Here is a 22,682-nt window from a genome sequence, read left to right on the forward strand (position 1 = left end):
TCGAAAAACACAGAAAAATCAGCACAATCCCAATTCATCTATGGCCTCCATGATGTTTAAATTCAAGACAACCCACAGAAAGAATCAGTCCACCCACCACTGAGTACCCCTGGGAAAAGGCCCCAAAACAGCCCAAAAATCGAAAATCCCAAAATTTTAGTTGCAGCAACTGTAATGCCCCAAACAAACTTACTTGTAAAATTTCTAATCCAACAGTGATCCAAAGAAAGTCAAAAAGGCCTCAAATCCAAAGATCCAGCAGCATCCACAAAAGGTAATCCTTCCAGGTCCACATCCGAATGAAAAGTGACCAGGAGATGGACAAAGCACTGGGAGGAGCCTGCTGAACAGGAACAGGAAGTTGAAGACTATGGGGCACTTCCTTCCTCCCACCCCCCTGCCCCCTCCCCAAAATGGACTCCTCGCTAAAAAAGTGCAGGCAAATGTCAAACTAAGGAGTTATTCACATAAAAATCATCATTTCTAGAAGGTTTATGCTGCTTGCTGGTGGATTTCTTGTGCAGAATTGCAAATTTATATTTTCGCTCGCCGCATCTCAAATCTCGCAAATTGCGAAGTACCGCGAGACGTGATCTCGCCGTACTCGCGTTGACAAACTATCGCTGGCAAGCCGCGATGACGTAATCGCGCTCGCCAATTCCCGCGGGATCACACAGCAAGATCCAAAATGGCGCAGCACTCGCAAACTATCGAAAAAAACAACTCGGCAAACGATGATAAACGCCGCGCGCCGCAAAAATTGTATCACCAACGCCGCGCGCCGCCAAAAAAATCCGCTGCGTGCGAATTTGCGGATTTTGCGGGAAATCCGCAAATCTCGCGGATTGCGGATTTCCCGAAAATCCGCAAAATCCGCGAGCGGAACGGATTTTCCGCCCACGCTTAGGTGCTGTGACAAGGTGTAATAGATGCCGCGTGGGAAGGGAACAGGTATGATGTATACAGCCAGCTGGAGCGCAAGGGATATGGCAGAAGGCTTGAGAGGGCTGGTATGCATAGAGAGAACCAAATAGCGGCTTTTGCAGTACGATCATCCTTTAGCACAGTCAGAAAGTCAGTGAGCAAACTAACAAGAGTGGATATGATGCAGATGTGTCTACAGAAGTCGAAAGAATGCTGCCCTAGCATCTAAAAAGGTGACCAGGAGGTGGAAAAGTGGGCTCTTATGCAAACCCAAAACATGGTCTGAAAGAAAAGGTTTAAATACACCCAGAGCCTTACCGATCCCTTTTTCTACGTGCAGGCGGGGGCTCTGAAGCCTAATAGTTCCCGGACAACGTCGGGACGGGCTGCTAGTATATATATATATATATATATATATATATATATATATATATATATATATATATATATATATATATATATATATATATATATATCTATACTACTATTATGAAGTAAGAACTGGGAACCTTTGAGGCGGGTAAACTCGGGAACCACAGCGCCAATCCAAACACCCTATAAATCATTGGAATTGGTAGGGTCTGCAGAGTGACATAGGCTATATACCCCCCCCCCAAAAAATACGTTCTTTCAAAAATATACCTTAGAAAAAAAAGTAGTCCCTTGGAAGTAGCGCCGGCCGTCGTGTGCGCTAACGTGCTGACATCATCAGGAGCGCAAGGAGGAGCGGCGGACAGGCGTGGGGAGGGAAAAGTAATGTGGCGTTCAGCGGGAGGAGCGCGGCAGAGAGCGGCGGCGACAGTGGGGCCGTGGAGCTGAGTTGCCGCGGAACCTACACCCGGTTCACTGAAGTGCGGGCCCGTGGGGAGGAAAAGTAATGCGGCGTTCGGCAGGAGGAGCGTGGAAGGCGGCGGCGACAGTGGGGCCGTGGGGCTGAGACGGCCCCGAGGATAACGCAAGGTAAGGGAGTTCCTGCTACCTGGAAGCGTCATTGCCCCCGGACAACTTTGGAACGGACAAAATGTGTAGTAGGGAGGTCTGCAACTGTGGGGTTGTATAAAACGGACAAAATGTGTAGTAGGGAGGTCTGTAACTGTGCGTATGTTTAGGGGGAGGGGAAAGCTGGTTGGGAAGTTAGGATGTGTTCGTGAAGCAGGCTGGCAAGGATCAGAGTGAGGCTTTAACAGAAAGGAATGAGCTTGGCAAAAAGCCTCTTGGATGGTCTGTCATCGAGAAGCATCCCTCAGCAAAACAAAGAACCTTAATAGACCCGAAGATATTTCTGTTGGACAGCCCGTCCCGAGGTTGTCCGGGGGCAATTGACGCGAGGTAAGGGAGATCCTGCTACCTGGAAGCCTCATTGCCCCCGTACAACGTCGGGACGGGCTGCTAGTATATATACATATATTTATATACATAGTGCCAAATTTCATTATCACAGCATCAGACTGCATGCACAGCAGTTGCCATAGCAGCACCAGATTGCACCCAAAACACTTGCCACAGCACCACCAGTAGTTTTAAACCCACAGCACTTGCCAAGTGGCACTGGATAGCATCCACATCATTCACCAGATATAATCTCTCATCACCATGTATAACCCCACCACACTAGATAATAAATCATATAACCCCCAATGTCCCCATGGTGGCACAAAATATAAACCCACTGCTTTCTAATGCTTTTGCCTCATTTTTTTCCGCTCTGTACTTCCTCTCCCCCAGTTTTTCTGACTTCTTTCTACTGCTTCTGCCTTGTTTTTTAATACTTTTCCCTGCCTCTCCCCTGTTTTTCTGACTGCTTTCTCCTGCTTTTGCCCTGGCCTCAGTTCCACATTGTGTGATTACAAGCAGGTCATGTGGCAGGCAGCTATCATTGGAAGCGCTCAGATACCCAATGACAGTGCTGTCTCGTCTGCCTGCAATGCTGCCTGAGCCTCCTGGGTGGCTGTTTAGACCTATAGCCGGAGCAATCCAATGTCATTGGTAGCTTCAAGCACTATGCTAAATGTTATTTTTAGTAGCCTAGTGCTCAGCTACCAATGACATGACGCACCTGGCACCACCTCCGCAAAATGGTGCCCGCATCGCCTGTACTCAGTCTCTAGTTACAGCCTGCAGACGGTGCGGAAGGGCGTTTCCTCCAAACAAGATTTTCACTGTACTCGCCTGCCTCCCTTGCTGTGCTCTTCTGCGGCTAGTTTTACTACACCTGAATTCAAGAAAGCACAGACCGGCGACTATGCATCCACAGTCCAGGCAGCCCTACTAAGGAAAGCTCCCCCTTTTGAGCTGTGCATGATTGGCAATAATCTACGTATTTTTAGGAAATCATTTGAAATGCAGCTTTATACATGCGAATACGGCAATTTCTACCGGTAATCCCTCTGAATAGCACATTTGAACGTTTTGGTTAGCACCAGAAATAATGATTAACGAGCAAAGGAGGCGGTCGGCACCGAATAGTAGAGACAACTGGAGAGATGGCAAAAAAGACTAGACAGTGACAGGGGACGGGGTGGCAGAGAAAGGAAGCAAATCAAGAGATAGATGGCTGAGAGTGAGAGGTGGCAGGGAATGGCATCAGGAGAGACTTCACGGGTGCCATTATTATTGGTAACTTTGCTCGCACTAAAGCAGCCCAGTGTGTAACTGGCCTGCTGGAGTGGTGTGCCAGTGTTGCAAAAAAGAATGACGCCTGCCACCTGCACCGTCCCCGGCACTAGTACGGCCCTCACTGGTGACCCAGGAGGATAAGCTCCCCTCCTTACCCCCCCCCCCCCACCAATGCCAATGTGCCTGGTAGTTATTGTCCTTTATCACTAGTGTCCTTGGACACTATAAATCTGCAGTTGGTTATCCAGCACTCTTTTTGCATTTATCTCTTCAAGAGCACTGGGGATAAGTAGCCATGGTCAAAGCAGAGAAGTGGTAAAGGTTTGGAACTTTGGCACAGTATGATAAAGTAATCTCACACAATAAAGGTAAATCAAAGTCTAAGCTATAAGTTTCAAAATTATTAAGCCCTTTTTTATGGTAGGAGAAAAGTAAAACCATTGTAAAGAAGCTTCTCGTATCTTCTGGAGATGGGCTATGATCCCAAACAGTTGATTGATACTTAAGGTTAATCAAATCCCAACTGTTTAAACTGAAATTCTATATCTTATCAAAAGGCCAGTAAACCTTCAGCTCTGCGTGAGCACCCAAAGTTCTAGAAGATGATGTTATCTTGGTGTGAGGAGTTAGCAATTCACATTCACGGTGCAAGTTCAAGATGCAAAGGGTGCTGCAGAATGGAATAGCCAAAAATGTTGCTGCCTGATGTTAATAAACGTTCAAACCCTGATTCTGAAAACAGGTCATGCTTTTCTACCCCTCCTGGTACCTTCAGATAGTCCCACACTGCGGAATTGCTGAGAGGTGTTTGTAGCACGCCCCCTTTCTCTATCCACTCTGTAAACACGCTTCCTGGTGCACTGCTAATCGTGGGAATTATGTTGTATGTTTAAATCAGCATGTGATTATGCTCCAGTTAATATGAAAACAGGAACATGATACCTTCATTTTCCGTTTTCTTACAGTTATAAGAACACTGCCCTTGTCGTTTCTGGCGCATAGAGCTCGAAATTATTCCTCTAGAATTAACTACGAAGGTGTGTGTTTTTATTATGATACATTTCCATTAAGCGTTCAAGCTTAGTCCCAATAGTCACGGACTTACAGTTCTTACAGGTCCCAGGCACTCAGCGCACAATCTACTGAAACAGGGCCAGACATATATTGGTGGTTTTGAATTGTGCTAACAGTATCAGTCCAGTTGACATTTCTTTTGATTCTTAGATTGTTATGGTGTAAGCAGCTCCTCATGATTTATGGGCAGCATCCTCTTTCACATTCCCATCCCACTTTTCATTTCTCCCGTTCGGTATAGGCCCATCATAATTCCATATACCCCATCATGTTAGAGACTCTGGCTCAATATTTTCTGCATTATGGTTTTCCTGCCCTGTAATTATGGAAGTTCTAAGAGAATGGGCTGACAATTTTCCTTGTATTTTCCCTGGCCAGTGTATTCTACACTTGATTGGCGCGCCTCATCAGAAGATCCTTTGTACCCGGACTGGGTTGAAATTATCACCAGTCGTGGGGTAAGCCGTTTTTCCGCCTCCTTGAATCAGTAATTCAATGTAGCTTCGCAAAGAGTAATTTTGTGGGTCATTGATCTCACTATTATCTCTTGATTTCTCATTATTCACAGGGATTACCCTTCCTTTCCATTTGGATTTAGGTATGTTTCTGCATGCCCTATTCACAGATGGCTTATCATTATGCCATCACAACATTCTTCCAGCTCTTACCCCGTCCCCACTATTACACGCCCCTATTCTACCATGCCGTGTTCTGCACTTGGTGTTTAGACACTTATCATGACTGTTTGCTTTACGATCTTGTCACGATTTTCAGGACTATTAGGCTCGCGCACGGTTTCCACCATTCTTTCCCTTTTGACCTTTTCTGTCTTGCACCTGTGCACCATGACCATTCATGTCAAGGCAGCTGAATGACTATATACAAAATGACCATTGTTTATCACTAGTATATTGTTGATGTGTCTCTTTCCATTAGGTGCCCTCAAGTAATTCCGTTGTTTTAAATTAAAAAACTTTTAATACCCGTTTTTCAAAAAAATGAATAAACAAAAACAATTTTTAGAAACCTTTTTATTTAAATCTTGGTTAATGAAGAGATATCAATATGGTCAATTGTGTGCAACTGTATTACCAGTCACTAAAAAATATTGTTCCCGTCCTTCACTTGTTTTCCTTTTCTCACTCACTTAGAGTCGCTCTTCTTTCCTTTTTTCTTGTGATTAATGATTATTTTGAGCCTTCTTACGTAATTATTTTGTGCATTGTTGGAGATAATTCTCAATTAGGAGTGGTGATCTATGCCACCAGTAAAGTCCTGTATTTGTTGTTTTTTTTCCTGCCCTGAAGATTTGGAGTGCATTCCACTCCAATGAAACATGTGTCGGCTGGCGCAATAAACATTATTGCTGCACTTACCAACTGTCCCTGGTTGTTGTTGTGAAACCAAGACTAAAGAATTTATTACAATTCTATATTAAGCTTGTGTGTGCTCAGGTCTTTCTCCTCACAAATTTATATGTATGTGCTTGGCGCATTACATTGTCAAGGGGTTGCACAGGACACCACTTTTCCTAGCAGCACCACTCCAGTATAACCATTGCATAAACCATACCAAATACCCGTTGGTGCGCAAAGTTCCCCTTCAGCTAAGTACCTGGTACATTCTTTGTAATCGTGGGATGAAGTCCGATTGGCTGCTGAGGGTCCTTTGAGGTGAACAGCCCCTCATGTTACCTCCAGTAAGTCTCAGACAGCAAGAGTGCTAAGAGGTCACACCCCTTTTCCACCACTTTGCAAACATGTCTCCTGGAGAACTACTGATTGGGGAATGAAGTCATCTTGGATGCTGAGGGACCTTGGGGGCCAATAAGCCCTCCTGGTAAGCCCTACAGAGCGGGATTCCTGAGAGCTGGTTAGAGGCCCTGCACCCTTTCTCCAGCACTCTGCAGATGCCATTACTACATAAAAAAACATTTATTTCACTGAAGAAACAAAGTTACAGGAATTTTAAAGTTAGGAATAAGCATTTAAAAAACCCTAGAAATTTACTGAAAAAAATCAAAGGTTTACAGGGATGTTATAGTTAGGAAATAGAATTTTAAAACGTAGAGATTCACAGAAAAAAACAAAGGTTACAGGGATGTTTAAGTTAGGAATTAGCATTTAAAAACCTTAGAAATTCACTTATAATATGTGAGGTCATAAGTAGTTCATTGCCGGGGCACACATTATAGTTAGCTCAGCTAGCTATATGTTGTATCGGGTTCCCAAGGCCTACATGTTCCGAAGATAACCCACTTACACTGAAAGAACTGTTGGCACGGAAACTGAAAAGTACAAAGAACAAGTTTATTAAGACCCCATGGGGTGGTGGTACATTCCTACAGCACCCTTCGGTAATGCAAGAAGTATCACACCGAACATCGGTGTGACCCGTTCTTTTATACAATATGCAGGTAATAAAAGATAGGCGGTACAGAGTTACAGAGCGTTATGTACATATATGGTCATTTTTGGAACACAGCCAGCTCATTGGAGGGGTTACAACCCCGCTGGTCAGTCTGGCGGCACATTCCTGAGGGATGACTGGTCAGTTGGGACTGCGCATGTACAGGCTTGACCGTTACTAAAAATAGCCTGTTGCTGGGCAAACTCGAGTGGTCAGTGGTACGGACAACGGACTAAAGGGCACGCTGACCACGAGGCCGCTCACGATCTAAAATGGCCGCCGTAACAAACAAGATGGCGTTTCCAAGTATAGCCAATTTAAGCGGGAAAACGTGTAGCACAGCTAAGCGCTAACTCGGCCATTGTCAAATTACGACAGACGACCCTTTTAGCGTTTAGCTGAAGCTACCTCATAGTGAACATAATCAGGGTGTTCATCTTCGATATCAGTTAGCATTATTTGAGCTACTTCTTTGTGAAGCATCATGTTATTCTGAGCAAGAGCTCGTCTTGATGGTATGCAAGCTGATAAGCACATGGAGCATAAGGCTGGGCCGCATTGTATACATAAACATACAGAAAACAATATTCCAACAATGATACATAGAATCGTTAGCAGTTTCCAACCCCAAGTGGTGAGCATTGACCAGAACCACCCTGAAAGAGTCCAAGTTCCATTGTCCGGGTGTATTTCGGCAGCTATCTTGTGCAATTTTGAAATAGCATCATAAACAGATGGTGAATTATCAGGTACATATACACAGCAGCTACTTCCGATGATTCTACATGCCCCCCCATGGTCAGCTAGGACCACATCTAGAACCATTCTGTTCTGGAGCGTGACAGTAATATTCCCTAATGCAATAGCAGTATCATTGGCTACAGTCTCAACAACACGGGTCAGTCGTCGTATTTTCCGACTATTCAGTGCAGCCCCCACAAAGGAAAACAGTCCCAAATTAAAGTCCACATATTGTTGTAAAGCAGTATCGGTCTGATCGATGTCATCCAAAACAACAGAACGTTTAAAACGATTCAACACGAAATCGTAGTAAAGGACATAATCATTATGATACATTGGTGGGGCAATGAATACTGGGGGCAATACAAAGGATACATAACATGTGCCTAACCATCCTAAAGGGAGCTGATGATAACCCTTCGTTTCACAAATGAAATAAGTATTGCGAGATGCTATAAACGATATGCCATTCGGACTGTCAAACGTAAGTGTAGTGTTACATTCACTTTTCCCAACCGGAATTGTGCATTTATTACGAATGCAAAGCTCTGCTTTTGTAGCGATGACATTAATAACATGTGTACTGGACGTATTAATGTTCCTTTGATTGCTGTAAACACGAGGTGCAGTCACATTATCGGGGCGGTACTCTTCCCATTCAAATCGAGTACCCTCAGCCCGTGGATACCCATCCCGGTCGTGATAGCAAATTTTATTCAAACGGAAAAGCCCCCCCCCTTTTGTTGGCCATCGTAAGGTGAAGAGAAGAGTATACCAGGCGTTACAGGAACCATTATGTGAAAACGGGAGTGGAATGAGTGGAGTGCCCCCTTTCTTCTGATGCCCAGGCAACATCCCACACACCCAACAATTAGACGTATTTGTCATATTATGCGTATGATGCAGAATCTGAATAAAGCTATTGTTCAAATAAGTCTGTCGGTGCCGTTCTTCATGGTAGGGCAATGTGAAGTGAAAATGTTCAGAAGGAGCCGGGGTAGTCGGCAGCAAATGTTCACGTGCAGGCACCACGAGTTCAGCTACCCAGGCTATCACCGCTATTACTACAATCGTCAAGACGAAAAGGATGGCACCAAGTATTCTTTTGTCTCGTGATGTTGAAGACGCCATAGTTCAAAAAGTTCTTAATATCTCAGATAGTTCAAAAGTTCACAAAGTCTCAAATGTACATATGTATATACCTAAAAAAGAAAAATACGGTGCTGAGCTCCGAGGTAGCCGTTGTTTTCTTCTCCGTGGTCAAGACGGGTGTCGCTACTCTTGGCAGAACTGATCCCCCCCCCTTGAGATTCCCGGTTTCCGTTTCACAAACCCCAGAGCGGTAACCAACCAGTCTTGAAAAACCAAAAAAAATCTTCTTTATCGTGGCCGCAGATTATAGCGCTCTCGTCCAGAAACAGTGTGGTCCGGGAAGGCTCCCTCAACTTCGGCCGATGTCACAGCTGGGCTCTTTTCTTTATCCAGAATCTCCTTGTAGTCGGTCAGCACAGCAGGATTCACCAGATCAGGAGAGACACGACGGCAGTGGGTTGAGTGCACCCACCGCTTTCTATTGGTCACTCGTACAGCTGTTCGAGTCGCCAGGAGGACCTGCTCGGGGCCACACCACCTCGGTTCCAAGCTGTTCGCCCTCTCAAACGACTTGACCATCACGAAATCTCCAGGACGGAGATTGTGAGCCTCTCCAGTAGAGTTGTCAGGGAGCGCTTCTCGAACCTGTTGATGAATAGAAAGTAAATCATTTGTTAATCGTGCCAAATAGTCATTCATCATTATACAAGGCACATCATGTATCAATCGCGGCTTAGGCACTCCCCAGATGTTCATCGGCCTTCCAAACACCACTTCATATGGTGTGAGGCCAGTTTGAGAGTGGGGTACTGATCTGAGAGAGAGTAATGCTAGCGGTAAGGCATCCGGCCACTTCAATGACGTGGACGCCACAATCTTAGCCAATTTTAGTTTCAACGTGGCATTGTACCGCTCAACAAGACCTGCTGACTGGGGGTGGAACACAGCGTGAAACTTCTGCTGGATTCCTAACCCTTTCAGCACATACTCCACAATTTTCCCGACAAAATGAGGCCCATTGTCGCTCCACAAAAATTTGCAAACTCCAAATCGAGGGAAGTACTCCTTGAGCAACACCTTCGCTGTTGTCAAAGCTGTATTATCTTTCGTGGGGAAGGCCTCAACCCATTTGCTAAAAGCACAGACCACCACTAAGACATACTTCAGGTTGTTGCAACGTTCAAGCTGGATATAATCCATTTGCAGTACCTCGAATGGTGCAGATGGTGGAACAAACCATCCTTTCGGAGTATGGGTTCCTTTCGCAGGATTGTGCACTACTCTCTTGGCAGTATTGGCAATCTCGGGATGCTCCCAAACTCGTGATAACAATCGAGTGATCGCCAGAGATCCCACATGTGCTAATCCATGAGTCATCTGAACCATTGCTTGCAAGTAAGCTGCAGGCAATTTCCATTTCTCCATGTCTTTGCTTCTCCAACAACCCTCATCATCTAGCACCCCATCTGCTGCCCATGCCGCGAGTTCTGCTTCAGTCGCTGATTTTTGGATATCTAGTACCTCTGCTCTAGCATCATACCATCGCTCAGCTTGTGACTTTGTTACGTACATAGGGGAGTCAGTTCGGGACATAGCTGTTTGTCTTGCTATGCTATCTGCAAAGGCGTTTCCTTGGCCCACTTTATCAGTGATCTTTTTATGGGCACTGCATTTAATGATCGCTACTTTCTTCGGACAAAGCAACGCGTTTAGGAGATCACGCACTAGTTCTCCGTGCATAATGTGTACTCCATGAGAAGTTAAAAACCCCCGTTCTCTCCAGAGTAGCCCGAAGTCATGCGCTACTCCGAAGGCGTACCGGCTGTCTGTGTAGATGTTCACACATAGGCCAGCACTCAATTCGCAGGCTCGTGTTAACGCTATCAGCTCTGCTGCCTGAGCCGATTTCTGTTGTATTCTAGCTGTTTCTACCACTGTCTTAAGTGTCGTAATCGCGTATGCTGCGGAAGTCGTACCATCTGGCAGCCTCAAACACGATCCATCAACCCACAGTTCCCCATCCACATCTGGAAGTGGCATATCCTGTAAGTCGACACGACCCTTTGTCTGTTCCTCAGTCAGGAAAACACAATCGTGATGTTTTTCTTCCTGACCCTCCTCGACCGGATAGGGCAATAAAGTGGCAGGGTTCAGGGTAGCACATCTTTTCAGTGTGATATGTGGCGCCAAAAGTGTAAGCTCATATCCTGTCAAACGTGCACTCGTGAGATACTGGGTTTTCGTCTGATTCAACAGGGCATTGACTGCATGGGGAACTAACACCAACAATTTGTGCGATAACACTATTCCCTCACTCTGTCGTATAGCTACTGCTGTTGCTGCAACCGCTCGGAAACACCCAGGCAACCCTCGTGCTACAGGATCAAGAAGGGCTGAAAAATATGCGCATGGCCTCTGCTTATCCCTGTGTACTTGCACTAACACTGATAACGCGCACCCATCTTTCTCGTGCACATACAATGTGAAAATCTTTGAATAGTCTGGTGTACCTAACACGGGTGCAGAGCAAAGGGCCTGTCTCAATTGTTCAAAAGCATTCTGGCATTCATCTGTCCATTCAAGGGGCATTGGTGTCGTTTTGGACAGTAACGCTAACAAAGGCTTGATAATATGTGAAAACCCCATAATCCACTGTCTGCAAAAGGACGTCAAACCTATGAAAGCACGTACATCTCTCTGAGTACGGGGGACTGGTGTGTCTAGAATTGCCTGAATTCGATCTGATGTTAATGCACGCCCCTCCTTAGACAAAAGATGACCGAGGTAGGTCACCTTGGGTCTACAGTATTGCAACTTTTTTTTAGACACTTTGTGGTTGTTCTGAGCTAAAAAGGACAGTATGGCAAGTGTACTTTCCTCACATTGTACATAAGAATCCGCAGCCAGCAAAAATTCATCCACATACTGGATAAGGGCTACTCCATGTTGCAATTCAAAAGAGTCAAGCTGTCTTTTTAAAGCCTGGCTATAAATGCTAGGACTTTCTGTGTAACCTTGGGGAACACGACAAAATCTATACGATTTATTATTTAACGTGAAACCAAATAAATATCTGCTATCAGGATGGATGGGAATGGAAAAGAACGCATTTTTCAAGTCAATAACACTAAATGTTGTTGCCGTTGGTGGCACCAGTGTAAGCAAGGTCGTGATGTCAGACACCACCGGGTATTGGGGAATGACAATTTTGTTAATTTCTCTCAAATCAATAATAAATCGATAGACTTTGTCGTCAGTATCTTTCTTAAGGATCGGGAGAATAGGGCTATTGCAAACATTATAGGGGACTTCCTCCACTACCCCTGCAATGATCAAATCTTGAACAATGTGTGTCAGAGCAATTTCACCCTCTTTAGAGATCTTATATTGTGGGACACGTGGCAATGAGGCCCCCTCTTTGACAGTAATCCGAATAGGTGGAATAAGCATCTGTCCCACATCCGTATCCGAGGTCGCCCATAACGTGTGAGGGAGAGAGGCTAATGCTTCAGTGTCTTTAATCGTGAAAAATCTGTGCGGATCTGGGTAGTTGTCATTTAATATAACCCGCACCCCTTCGGAAGCACAGCGTATCGTTGCTCGAAAATATTTAAGCAAATCAATGCCCAGATTATTATCTGGGGTATAAGGTGATAACAAAAATTGGCCAAAACTGAAAAATTTATCGAGACAAAGTGCAAGAGGCTTCGATAATGGGCTAGGAGTGGGTGTGCCATCAAACCCTACACATGTTATCATATCGCCAGACAGGGGAGCCCTCGGAACCAAGTTTTTAGACAAAGCGCTACGAGTAGCTCCTGTGTCGACTAGAAACTGATCAGTAGAACCCAGGATGCCCGCTGATACATATGGACCACACTGATCTACTGGCACTTCAACTGATTCCGTACCCCATCCTACGCAATCCTATGCATGTACATAATCCTGATGTTCCACATTCTCGCCCTCTGATATCTGATACTGGTTCCGTCTATCAAACGTATTGCGTTCATCCTGGCCACGGCCCCTCTCTTCAAACCTGCTACGATCACCTCCACTACCTCTCACTCCCGAATAACTTCCTCTCGACCTTCCACCTCCTCGACCACGCTGACTACGCTGTTCACGCAGTACCGGACAATCATCAGCCCAATGCCCAAACTCCTTACAGTAAGCACATTGATCCTCCGCTATATCTGTACGCCCGTACGACGCATTGCCCCCTCCTCGTCTGCCTCTATCATTCCCTCTAGATTGCGTTCCGCGAACCTGTGCCAACATCACCTTCGTTTTCAACTCCTTCGCTTTCTTATCAACACTTTCCTTAGCCTCCAATTCCTGCCGCTCATAATACTGAGCCATAGTCAACAAAGACGCAGGGGTCGCCGTGGCCCAGAAACTTTCACTCGACTTCAATCTCTTCGCAATCTCTGGTAGGAGATTAGCCACATACTTATCTACAAACAAATGCCTGCCCATATCATCTGTTAACGCTTGACCACTGTAATCATGAAACGCCTCTTCGAAGCGTGTAAAGAAATCTGAAACCGTTTCATCTGGCTTTTGTTTGCATGAAGCTAACATGGTCCAATCGATTTTTTTAGATGGGACGAGCATTTTTAATTTATCCAAAATAGCCGCCGGGGGGTCTAAAATCAACTGACATGGCTTACATGCTGGTTCCCTATCTAAATCGGCTGCATTTATTTCTTTCCATGTTCCCCCAAGTATTGTTTCATCATTATTTTTACGAATTTGTCTCCACATGTCAGGCGGAAGAATTAACCCAAAAAACAGATCTATATCGACAAGAGTCATCACACAAGATGAAATAGCCCCTTCCACCCCTTCATAGAATGCCGCCGGATTTTTACGAAGGTCAGGTAAGGAATTTTTCAACGCCATAACATCTGCTCTATTCCAAGGCGTATACACCCAGTTATATATAAAATACCCCTTCGCATCCTTTGACATTTTATCATCATCTGTACCTTCCCCTTTTGGTGGAACATACAAAGGTGCGGCTTCACGCATAGGCATAACATGCATTGCAGAACTCTTATCTGAACCCCGGAGAGAACACTCCTTAGATTGCCCATTAGACTCCGGCCCGGACTCCTTATTCTTTTTCCGCTCGTCCCGCAATCTGGTAGTCTCATCTCGCAGCTGGATCAGTTGCTTGTAAAGGGCATCGACATCTGCAAGATCAAATATACCTTTATCCAGATTCTCACGGTGAACTGACACAACCTTAGGTTCTAGCGTATCTGAAAGTTGACGATATGCGATAACAACTTCATCTGCCAAAGTAGCCAAAAAATACAGTAATTCTTGTTCTGTCCAATTACCCCTTTCAGTAACAACTTCAGACTGAGAAACAAAATTCGTATTCACTTTACGAGCCCAACTACGTAAATGTGCGGATCTCTCCGCAGAAAACCTGACACCAGATGCACCCTTCTTTCCCGGCTTATCCTGTCCGTCATCATCCGAATCTGCAGCTGGAGCCGTAGGCGAAACGTACAGAGGCGGTGATCGATCTAGCAATGAAAAATCATCAATTTCATTATTAAGGACAGGATAAAGCGGTCGACGAATAGGGAATTGACCAGTCGTTTGCAATTTACGTTCCCGTTCCTCTCTCTCTACCTTTTCCTGTGCTTCCTTTTCCTCAAGCTGTAAAGCCTTATCCCAAGCAGCCTTGCGCTGCTCTTTGTCCGCCAAGGCAACCTCACGCTTCATACGCTCACGCACCGCTTTCTCCCACATTCGCACACAATCAAACATATTTTGTCTAGACCTTCGCTGAAACAAACATTGTTCCACAAACTGAACCTTTCGCAAGTCGAACGACCCATGTAGAGGCCATTGTAACTCGGGATCGGATCTAGTATACTTATGCCATAATTTACTGTACATTATAGGGGGAAGGCCGAATTTTATATACATCTCACGATTTGGAGTTCCTTCTGGGGGAGCCGGCTGTGATTCCGCTAACCTAATTGAGGTACCATTTCCAAAACAGCACATCCCTCGGAGTGTGCTTAAAACAGGCATGTTCACAGAGTATCACGAAAGCGTGATACCGTATAAAATGGCACTTACCGTAAATGTGCCGCTCAAAGGAAAAAAAACAAATTCAGAGAAACATCTCTACATGCCTGCCTATGTGAAGTGCACTACACATATAGATTCAAAGTTCACAAATTCACAAATTCACAAATGTTAGCTAACTCAAATCAAAATCATAGATCATAGGACTTCGGCAAGCGTCCGAGGACTACCTTACCGACCACAAATTACAGAACTTCAGTAAGCGTCCGCAGACTACCTTACCGATCACAAATCACAGAACTTCAGTAAGCGTCCGTAGACTACCTTACCGATCACAAATCTTACCCAAGTCTCAAAGGTCCAGATTCCAACTGCCAAGGTCTTTTAATCGAATCAGCCAAATGGCACTTTATCCAGCAACGCAGACGAGCAAGAACTCAGTCGGAGACCGGCGCCACCTGGAAGGTCAGATCAGAAGGAAAGGAAGAAACACCGCGGGTGCCAAGACTCGGGTCACTCGGTGGCAGCGTACGCGTCCATGGCGAGTTTCCAAACCTTCGTCACGACCTCTCCTTCGGGCATCCGAGTCGCCGATGAGTCCCTTCGTGGTCGCCAATTTGTTGTATCGGGTTCCCAAGGCCTACATGTTCCGAAGATAACCCACTTACACTGAAAGAACTGTTGGCACGGAAACTGAAAAGTACAAAGAACAAGTTTATTAAGACCCCATGGGGTGGTGGTACATTCCTACAGCACCCTTCGGTAATGCAAGAAGTATCACACCGAACATCGGTGTGACCCGTTCTTTTATACAATATGCAGGTAATAAAAGATAGGCGGTACAGAGTTACAGAGCGTTATGTACATATATGGTCATTTTTGGAACACAGCCAGTTCATTGGAGGGGTTACAACCCCGCTGGTCAGTCTGGCGGCACATTCCTGAGGGGTGACTGGTCAATTGGGACTGCGCATGTACAGGCTTGACTGTTACTAAAAATAGCCTGTTGCTGGGCAAACTCGAGTGGTCAGTGGTACGGACAACGGACTAAAGGGCACGCTGACCATGAGGCCGCTCATGATCTAAGATGGCCGCCGTAACAAACAAGATGGCGTTTCCAAGTATAGCCAATTTATGCGGGAAAACGTGTAGCACAGCTAAGCGCTAACTCGGCCATTGTCAAATTACGACAGCTATAACTGCTGAATTTTATTGGTTTTGTACAAGTGAAACCTGAGCCTAACTATAACGTCCCTGTAATCTATATGTATATAAATATGTATAATTGTAATTTTTTTATTTAGCTTTTTGCAGTTTTTTACATAACATGAACTCGGCCTGAAGTTATTGGAGCCTTTTACGTGAGCACCAGATACAAGGACACATTTGTTATTTACATTGGGCTTTGTATTTACTCACCTGCCCCACCAGCAAAGGGCAGGCGTGTTTGGTTCCATGGCAATAGTTATGAACTTTTCAGGGAACTCCCAGCTCGCAGATACTTTGAAAGACCAACTTGAGCTGAACAAATACATCTGAACTACAAGATACGCTGCCGTTTGGACTATTAAGGAGCTGTTATGTTGCTGGGCTTGATGAGAAACAAGCATTTATGGGCACTGGCTCATTCTGGTTTATGGCCTAGTAAACAATGTGTACATAAAAAGCTTTCTGTTCGACGGAAGTCAAGGAACAAACAGCCTTTTGTTTTATGGCTTGTTTCTCACAAATGCTGTCAACTAAAGAGAACAAAATATTATTTGATTCCACAACTACCATGTATCAAATGCAGTCTACTTGAAAGAAAAGATATTTATTACTCATGTATAAATAAGAGCAAAAGAGCTGAAAGCAAAGCAAAGTGTTGCCACGTTGGCGATATGCAGTGCACATGAATATTAAAGGATAGTTTAAATGAGCTTTCTAGATCTGGCAAACATGTGCCATGAAGACAGCGCAAAGGATTCAGAACTGGAGAGCATCCCCAACAAATTACAAGTAAATTGCTTCTGCTTTTTTTCTTTTTAAATTGCTTACCTTAAAATATTTTCCTCAGTGCTAAAACTCAATTGTCGTCTTTCACCTTTTTGCGCTGCCTAAAAAATAAAATAAAAGCAATTTGTGTATGCTCTTTGAACCACTTATTCGGAGCAGTCACGCTATCAGCTTTTCAAAACCGAAACTTTGAGCTGACTACAAACTACCCAACCTAATAACATCACAACATGACATATGTAATCAAATTGAACTGGAGGGGGCCATCATCCACCCTAATACATACTTGCATGCATGCCTAATTGCTGGATTTTGGGGGACGGGAGGAGACATACATGCACCGTTTTACTGTCTTCATTATTTTTTTCTGGGAGGCCATGTTTTAGACTTGCAAGATGGTGGATCCCGGGAGAGTGTGATTGTTAGGAGCACAGTTGTGGAGTTGCGTAGACACTGCTGGGAGGTGGCAATCTGAACCCAAGGCCCGGTACATATTCCTGCTGCAGCGTTACAGGCTACTTGTGAGGAGTCTGGCAATTAAACTCTGTGTGCCTCAAATACCAGAGAAGTGCGGTGCGGATGCTCCAGGTAGGTGTGGCCAGTCTCACCAAGCCAGGAGCAACCTGCACTAGTAAGGCTCAACTACTTACCTGAGACTGGAGATGAGAGACTCAACCCCATGGAACCCTATAATTTACATTGGGCTTGCTCAGCTGCCCGAGCCTGGATTGCAGGCTTATTCAGATGAGAATCCTGCCTTTTACCTCTGAGGACCTCATTGCTCCTGTAGAGTTTTCCTTCCGTGTTGTGTTGGCCCACTCTGCGGCCCTGTGATTGGCCTGCCCACATCGGCTTGGTTTTGATGCCCAGTGCCTCCACTGCACTTGCATCATAGTAGAATACCTGTGGCGAATAGTTAGATCTGCTCACCCCCACCACCCCTGGGTTTGCGCACCTTCCAGGGGAGTGGCAGGATCTTTTCCTCATGAGATTCCAGCACAGCAATGTGATACCAAGCAGACATCTACGCCTTACCTGGGCAGACAGCTTGGACTTATCCATGCTGCCATCTAATCCCTTAGTATATGCTCTTTTGCTCCTACATTGTTGAGAGTAGCCATATCTATTCTTGCTTTCACAGCCTAACCACCCACACAAAATGAGGAAGACACACAAAAGGCAGCCCAAGCTGCACTTTGAACAGCATGAGAATGCACAAACGGCTATCCTAGATAACAGTCAGCCTGAGGCTCTGGAGCTGCTCCAAGGCAAAGGTGACCAAGATGACAAATTCAAGCCTCTCCTTAAGGCTATGCAAAAGAGCTGGACCCCCATAGAGAATAAAATATCCGCTCTCATGGGTCGTCTTGATCTTATTACGTGTAAGCTAGATGACCATTTCAACAGACTAGAGGAGGCTGAACTAGAATTTCCACTGCTAAAGATGACCTCGTATCTAAGGGGGAAATGATGTTGAACAAGAAGAAAGTCCTCAATAATGTTGCAGCCACAAATGAGGATTTGGAGGCAAGACCTCATTGCAATAATCTTCGCATTCTGGGAGTCCCAGAATCTACTAACACCGGAAGACTGGAGGACTATGTCGAGCAGCTATTACTATCTGGCTTTAAAACTGATGCCTTCTCTCAATTGTTTGTGGGGGAGAGAGCCCGTAGATCCCTAATGAGAAGCCCTCTTTGAAAGCCCACAAAAATGGCCATCGTGGGACGCTTTCTGAATTTTTGTGACAGGGATACAGCACTCCAGTAGGAGAGAGAGAAGACTTCAATATTGTGGTGCAAGAGGCATGGTGTACATTTTTATCAGTGAAGCAAAAACAAATGCAGGCCAGGAAACAAAACTTCTTCCATTCGCTACAACAGGTCTTGGAATATCTACATGGAGTATGGAGAGGCCTGGGTGGAAGTCCTGGCCTGAGATCACCCACGCAGTTCCCTACATCTCATGAAGACTCAGAATAATCATTTGAGCCGTGTTTTGGTTTATGCTTTTTGAACTGCCTTGTTTCTTCATTGGTTTTTCAGTTGTATGATTCTTGGCTGCGACCCTGATTGATGGATGATCTACTCTCTCTGTAATTTTGCTATCCCGCTTGCTAGCTCATTCACAGATTTATTTTGTTGTTTGTGACAGTAGGTTCGGTTTTGCTTACCTCTTGCAGTTTTTACATAAATGCATACATGTATAATTTACTGTTGGTTGAGGAGGTTCTACTGTCTCTCTCGGTGGACTATGGGGTTACACAGTTTATGTTGTGATTTCTGTCTGCATTTTTCATTCCGCTCTGGTTGCTATTTTAAGTTAGTAGATTTTTAGTATACCATGAACCTAGTTTCTTTTTCAGATCCTGGATTTGTGGCTAATTCTTTGTAGCATGTTGTGTCTTTTAATTGTCTGTGTGCTTCTGCTATGAAGTTATCTGTATGTAATAATACTATGTTGCCCCCCTTATCAGCTTTCTTAATTACCACTTCTGGGAGATTCTTCAATTCAATGAGGGCTTTTAATTAGTCGTTTGGTAGATTCTTTTGGAGGAAGCATTTTCTTTTTAGATATATTCAGTGCACCTTAGTTAGATCTCTAGATACAGCTGTGTAAAACAAGTCAATGGTATTGCCTGGGGGCAGTAGAGGACAGAACATGGATTTGGAGGTGGTCTTGCTGGTAGTGGGTTATGTTGTGTCTATACCCAATTTGTGTGCAAAGGTAATGGGAGTTGTTTGGTCATCTGTATTGTTGTCTAGTTTCATCAGTAGATGGATGTTTTCCAGATCTTGTACTGACATGGGAAGGGTGATTGGTGTTCTACCTTCTTTTTGACCAGGTCATCTGTTGTGAAAAAATGCCATCAACTTCAGTTTGTGTGTGAACCTGTAAAGGTCTATCATAGTTCTGGTGAGATCCCAAAATGCTGTTGGGCAAAACGAGAAGCCCCTGTTGAGGACTCCTGCCGGTGTGGTGGTTTTTTGATGGCCTGAGATATTGACCATTGGGTTTTTTGCTCCTTCGGTTCTGTTTCCTGTTTCTTCCTTGCCCTGGTCAATACCCCTGCGGTTGGTCTTGGCATTGATGCACTTGGGGTATTTTCTGATAGGGTTCTAGTATCTTGATTGGATTGATTCCGGAATCCCAAGCGGTGTGTTCTGACCTCCTCTAAAAAATGACCCCTACTATGGTTGTAGTAGCTGTAGTTTCAGATCCTGGTGATTCAGCTTCCCAGCTGGTAATGGTATCGTATGTCTGTCTACTCAGTGAAGTTGATGTGCCTTTTGGGATGTTGTTATAATTTTTGGAAAAGTTTACACTCTTCCAAGTTGGTATTCAATTTGATCCCTTCTGAATTTTCTGTTCTTCCTTTGGATCAAGTCTTCTTCATATTCGTTGATTATTCTGTTAAGTATCTCATTGTTTTTTGTAGTGATGTCGCCCCAGTTGGATTCTTCTATTTTCTTTGTGAGATCATCCACTTCCTTTTTGTGTTTGATGTGTCCTTCCTCTGCGATATCTATTAGTTGGCGTATCATGTTATTTGATGCCTCCCTCCCATTTTGTGATCTGATCTGGTCTCTGGTCTAGTTTGTTCGTTCGGTGGAAAAATTCGGATCTGAATTCCCCTGGATATTCTTTCGGCTTCCATATATATTTTGAGACTGGCCGCTTCCCACAATTTAGTTGTTTCTTTTTTCACAGCTTTCTTCAAGGCTTGCAAAGGTGGATTTCGCAGAGTGGGGGTTCAATGTGATTGCTTGCGCAGATGTTCCTGATGTTGAGAAAATCTCATCTATTCATCGGTTGCGATGTTCACTCCCATCTCCAAAGGTGGCCATGGGGCCAATTCGTCGATCTAGAAAATGAATAATCTTTTTGATATAATGGTCAACGTAGCATGTAGAGACCCAGATTTATAATTGCAGGTTACTGGGATGGATGGAGAGACCTGGCTTTTGTGCTACAGTTGTCAGGGCCCAATCTTAGTGATGGCACGTGCCGCCCAAATGGCTACACCCGCGATCCATTGTAGGGTACAAGTTTAAATAGTTGTTGGAGGGTTGTGCCTTCTTGATTAGTATATTGTAGGAGGAATATTTTCAAAAGTTCATTAGTAAGTAGCAAACACCCTGTGTTTATTCTTATTTTTATGCAGAGGACAAAAGACAGCCGACACGTTTTTCGCCTGTTTGGCCCATCGGCCGAGGGCTTTTTCAAAGCTAATTAGGTGTAAGGTAATATTGAGACACAGGCTAAGCACACAAAAAAATGAAACAGACATTAGAAATTAGGGGAACAGTGAGGATATATCGTAGTCAGGTGGTAACGAGGGAGGCAAGACACGGGAGCCCAACCTCTTTGCACTGGCTATGGAGCCATTGGATGCTAGACTCCAGTGGCACTATAATTTAATGTATATTTCAGCCATAACCCATAAAACACATCAAAGTTAAAACAGCAAAACACTCATAGGTACATTAGTAAGTTATGCAATATGCAGTACATCATAGTTCAATTACCATACTATAAAAACATTAACAAATTAATCTAGAAACATTGAAGTATCTACTTAAAATATTTGGCCAAGCATAACAACTGGTTTAAGTACAATTTAGTGATTACTATAAAGTACTATAAGATGCAAAGTGGAGTACATGCTGCTACCCTGAATAACCAAACTGCTTGCTAATTGCTGCAGGCCTTAGATCCAGCAAAAGGGATCAGTTCGTGTGATAACAGCATATTCCCTTAATCAACTAACAATCAGGGAAAAAATCAAATAATGACATAAGGGGACATGTCCAAATAGGAATCTAAAAAGAATCATATAAAAGTGCATAAAAACACTAAATAGCCTGCTAGGGCTTGCCCTATCAATTTATCTATCATGTTTTGTGATTAGCTAGGGCCTTCTTCCTTTGTATCCAGGCACTATACAAGTACCAGGAGACTGTGTAGGCTAAAAGTTCTCTAGAATCACTCTTAAAAAGTCTTGCGGCTTCCCAGTAGTGCCTCGCCCCCATATGTTTACATGCAGCGAACAACCATCTTTTTCACACATTCTTATAGGAAGGGAAAAAAACATGAAACCGGTCTCTGATTCCTCTACATCGGGACAATTTGAGCAGGAATCGGAGTGAGGGGGTGAGTTAGCCCATTTTGAAGTGTATGTATGCAAAGGGAATACCCTGCATCTATATCGCACATATAAGTATTTAGACTGGAATGGGTGCATTCTATCCATGTATGGTTTGAACCTTTCTGCACACTTGTGCTTCAAAAACTTGCATGTTGGGCTGTTGGTCTGGTGAGCTTCCAACGTTTGCAATAGGACTGCCTCTCAATATAACTGTTTTACTCTTGGTGCATCTCCTTTGACAATTAGTTCAGGGGAGGTCCATAGCTCACTCATGCCTATTCTATATGATTTTTCTTTAATATTCTTCAGCCATGGAGTTCTCTGGTCTCTATCGAGAGCTAGCTGATCTTTTACACAGTCTCTGTATGTTGCCAGTTAGTAAGTGGACCATAATCTAACCCAATATAACAGAGGTTTTAGTAAAACAATTTGGTGAATAGGGTTGAGGTCTAAGTCTAATTACAATGGGGTAACAGGGGAACTTGAGGGAAGTTAAAAAAGTGTCTTAATGAACTTATTTTCTATTTTAGTTAAAATCTCTGCTATAGCATTGCCCCAAATATCTGCTCCATATATTGCTGATGCTACAGCTGAGGCTTTGTATATGGTGATAACCGGGAACACAGCT

At 44.3% G+C, this 22,682-nt stretch overlaps 1 protein-coding gene across 1 annotated transcript in view; it reads right to left on the reverse strand.

Moving 5' to 3' along the window:
* LOC147702335 (cilia- and flagella-associated protein 337-like) overlaps positions 1 to 22,682 on the reverse strand; it is a 1,229,420-nt gene that overhangs the window by 1,164,151 nt on the left and 42,587 nt on the right. Inside the window, exon 2 of the mRNA XM_086930967.1 lies at positions 16,948 to 17,006. Coding sequence (XP_086787093.1) covers positions 16,948 to 17,006 — 59 coding nt within the window. The remainder of the gene's footprint in view (positions 1 to 16,947; positions 17,007 to 22,682) is intronic.

This window comes from Lissotriton vulgaris, chromosome 7 (genome assembly GCF_964263255.1).
Source record: "Lissotriton vulgaris chromosome 7, aLisVul1.2, whole genome shotgun sequence".
Classification (NCBI taxonomy): domain Eukaryota; kingdom Metazoa; phylum Chordata; class Amphibia; order Caudata; family Salamandridae; genus Lissotriton; species Lissotriton vulgaris.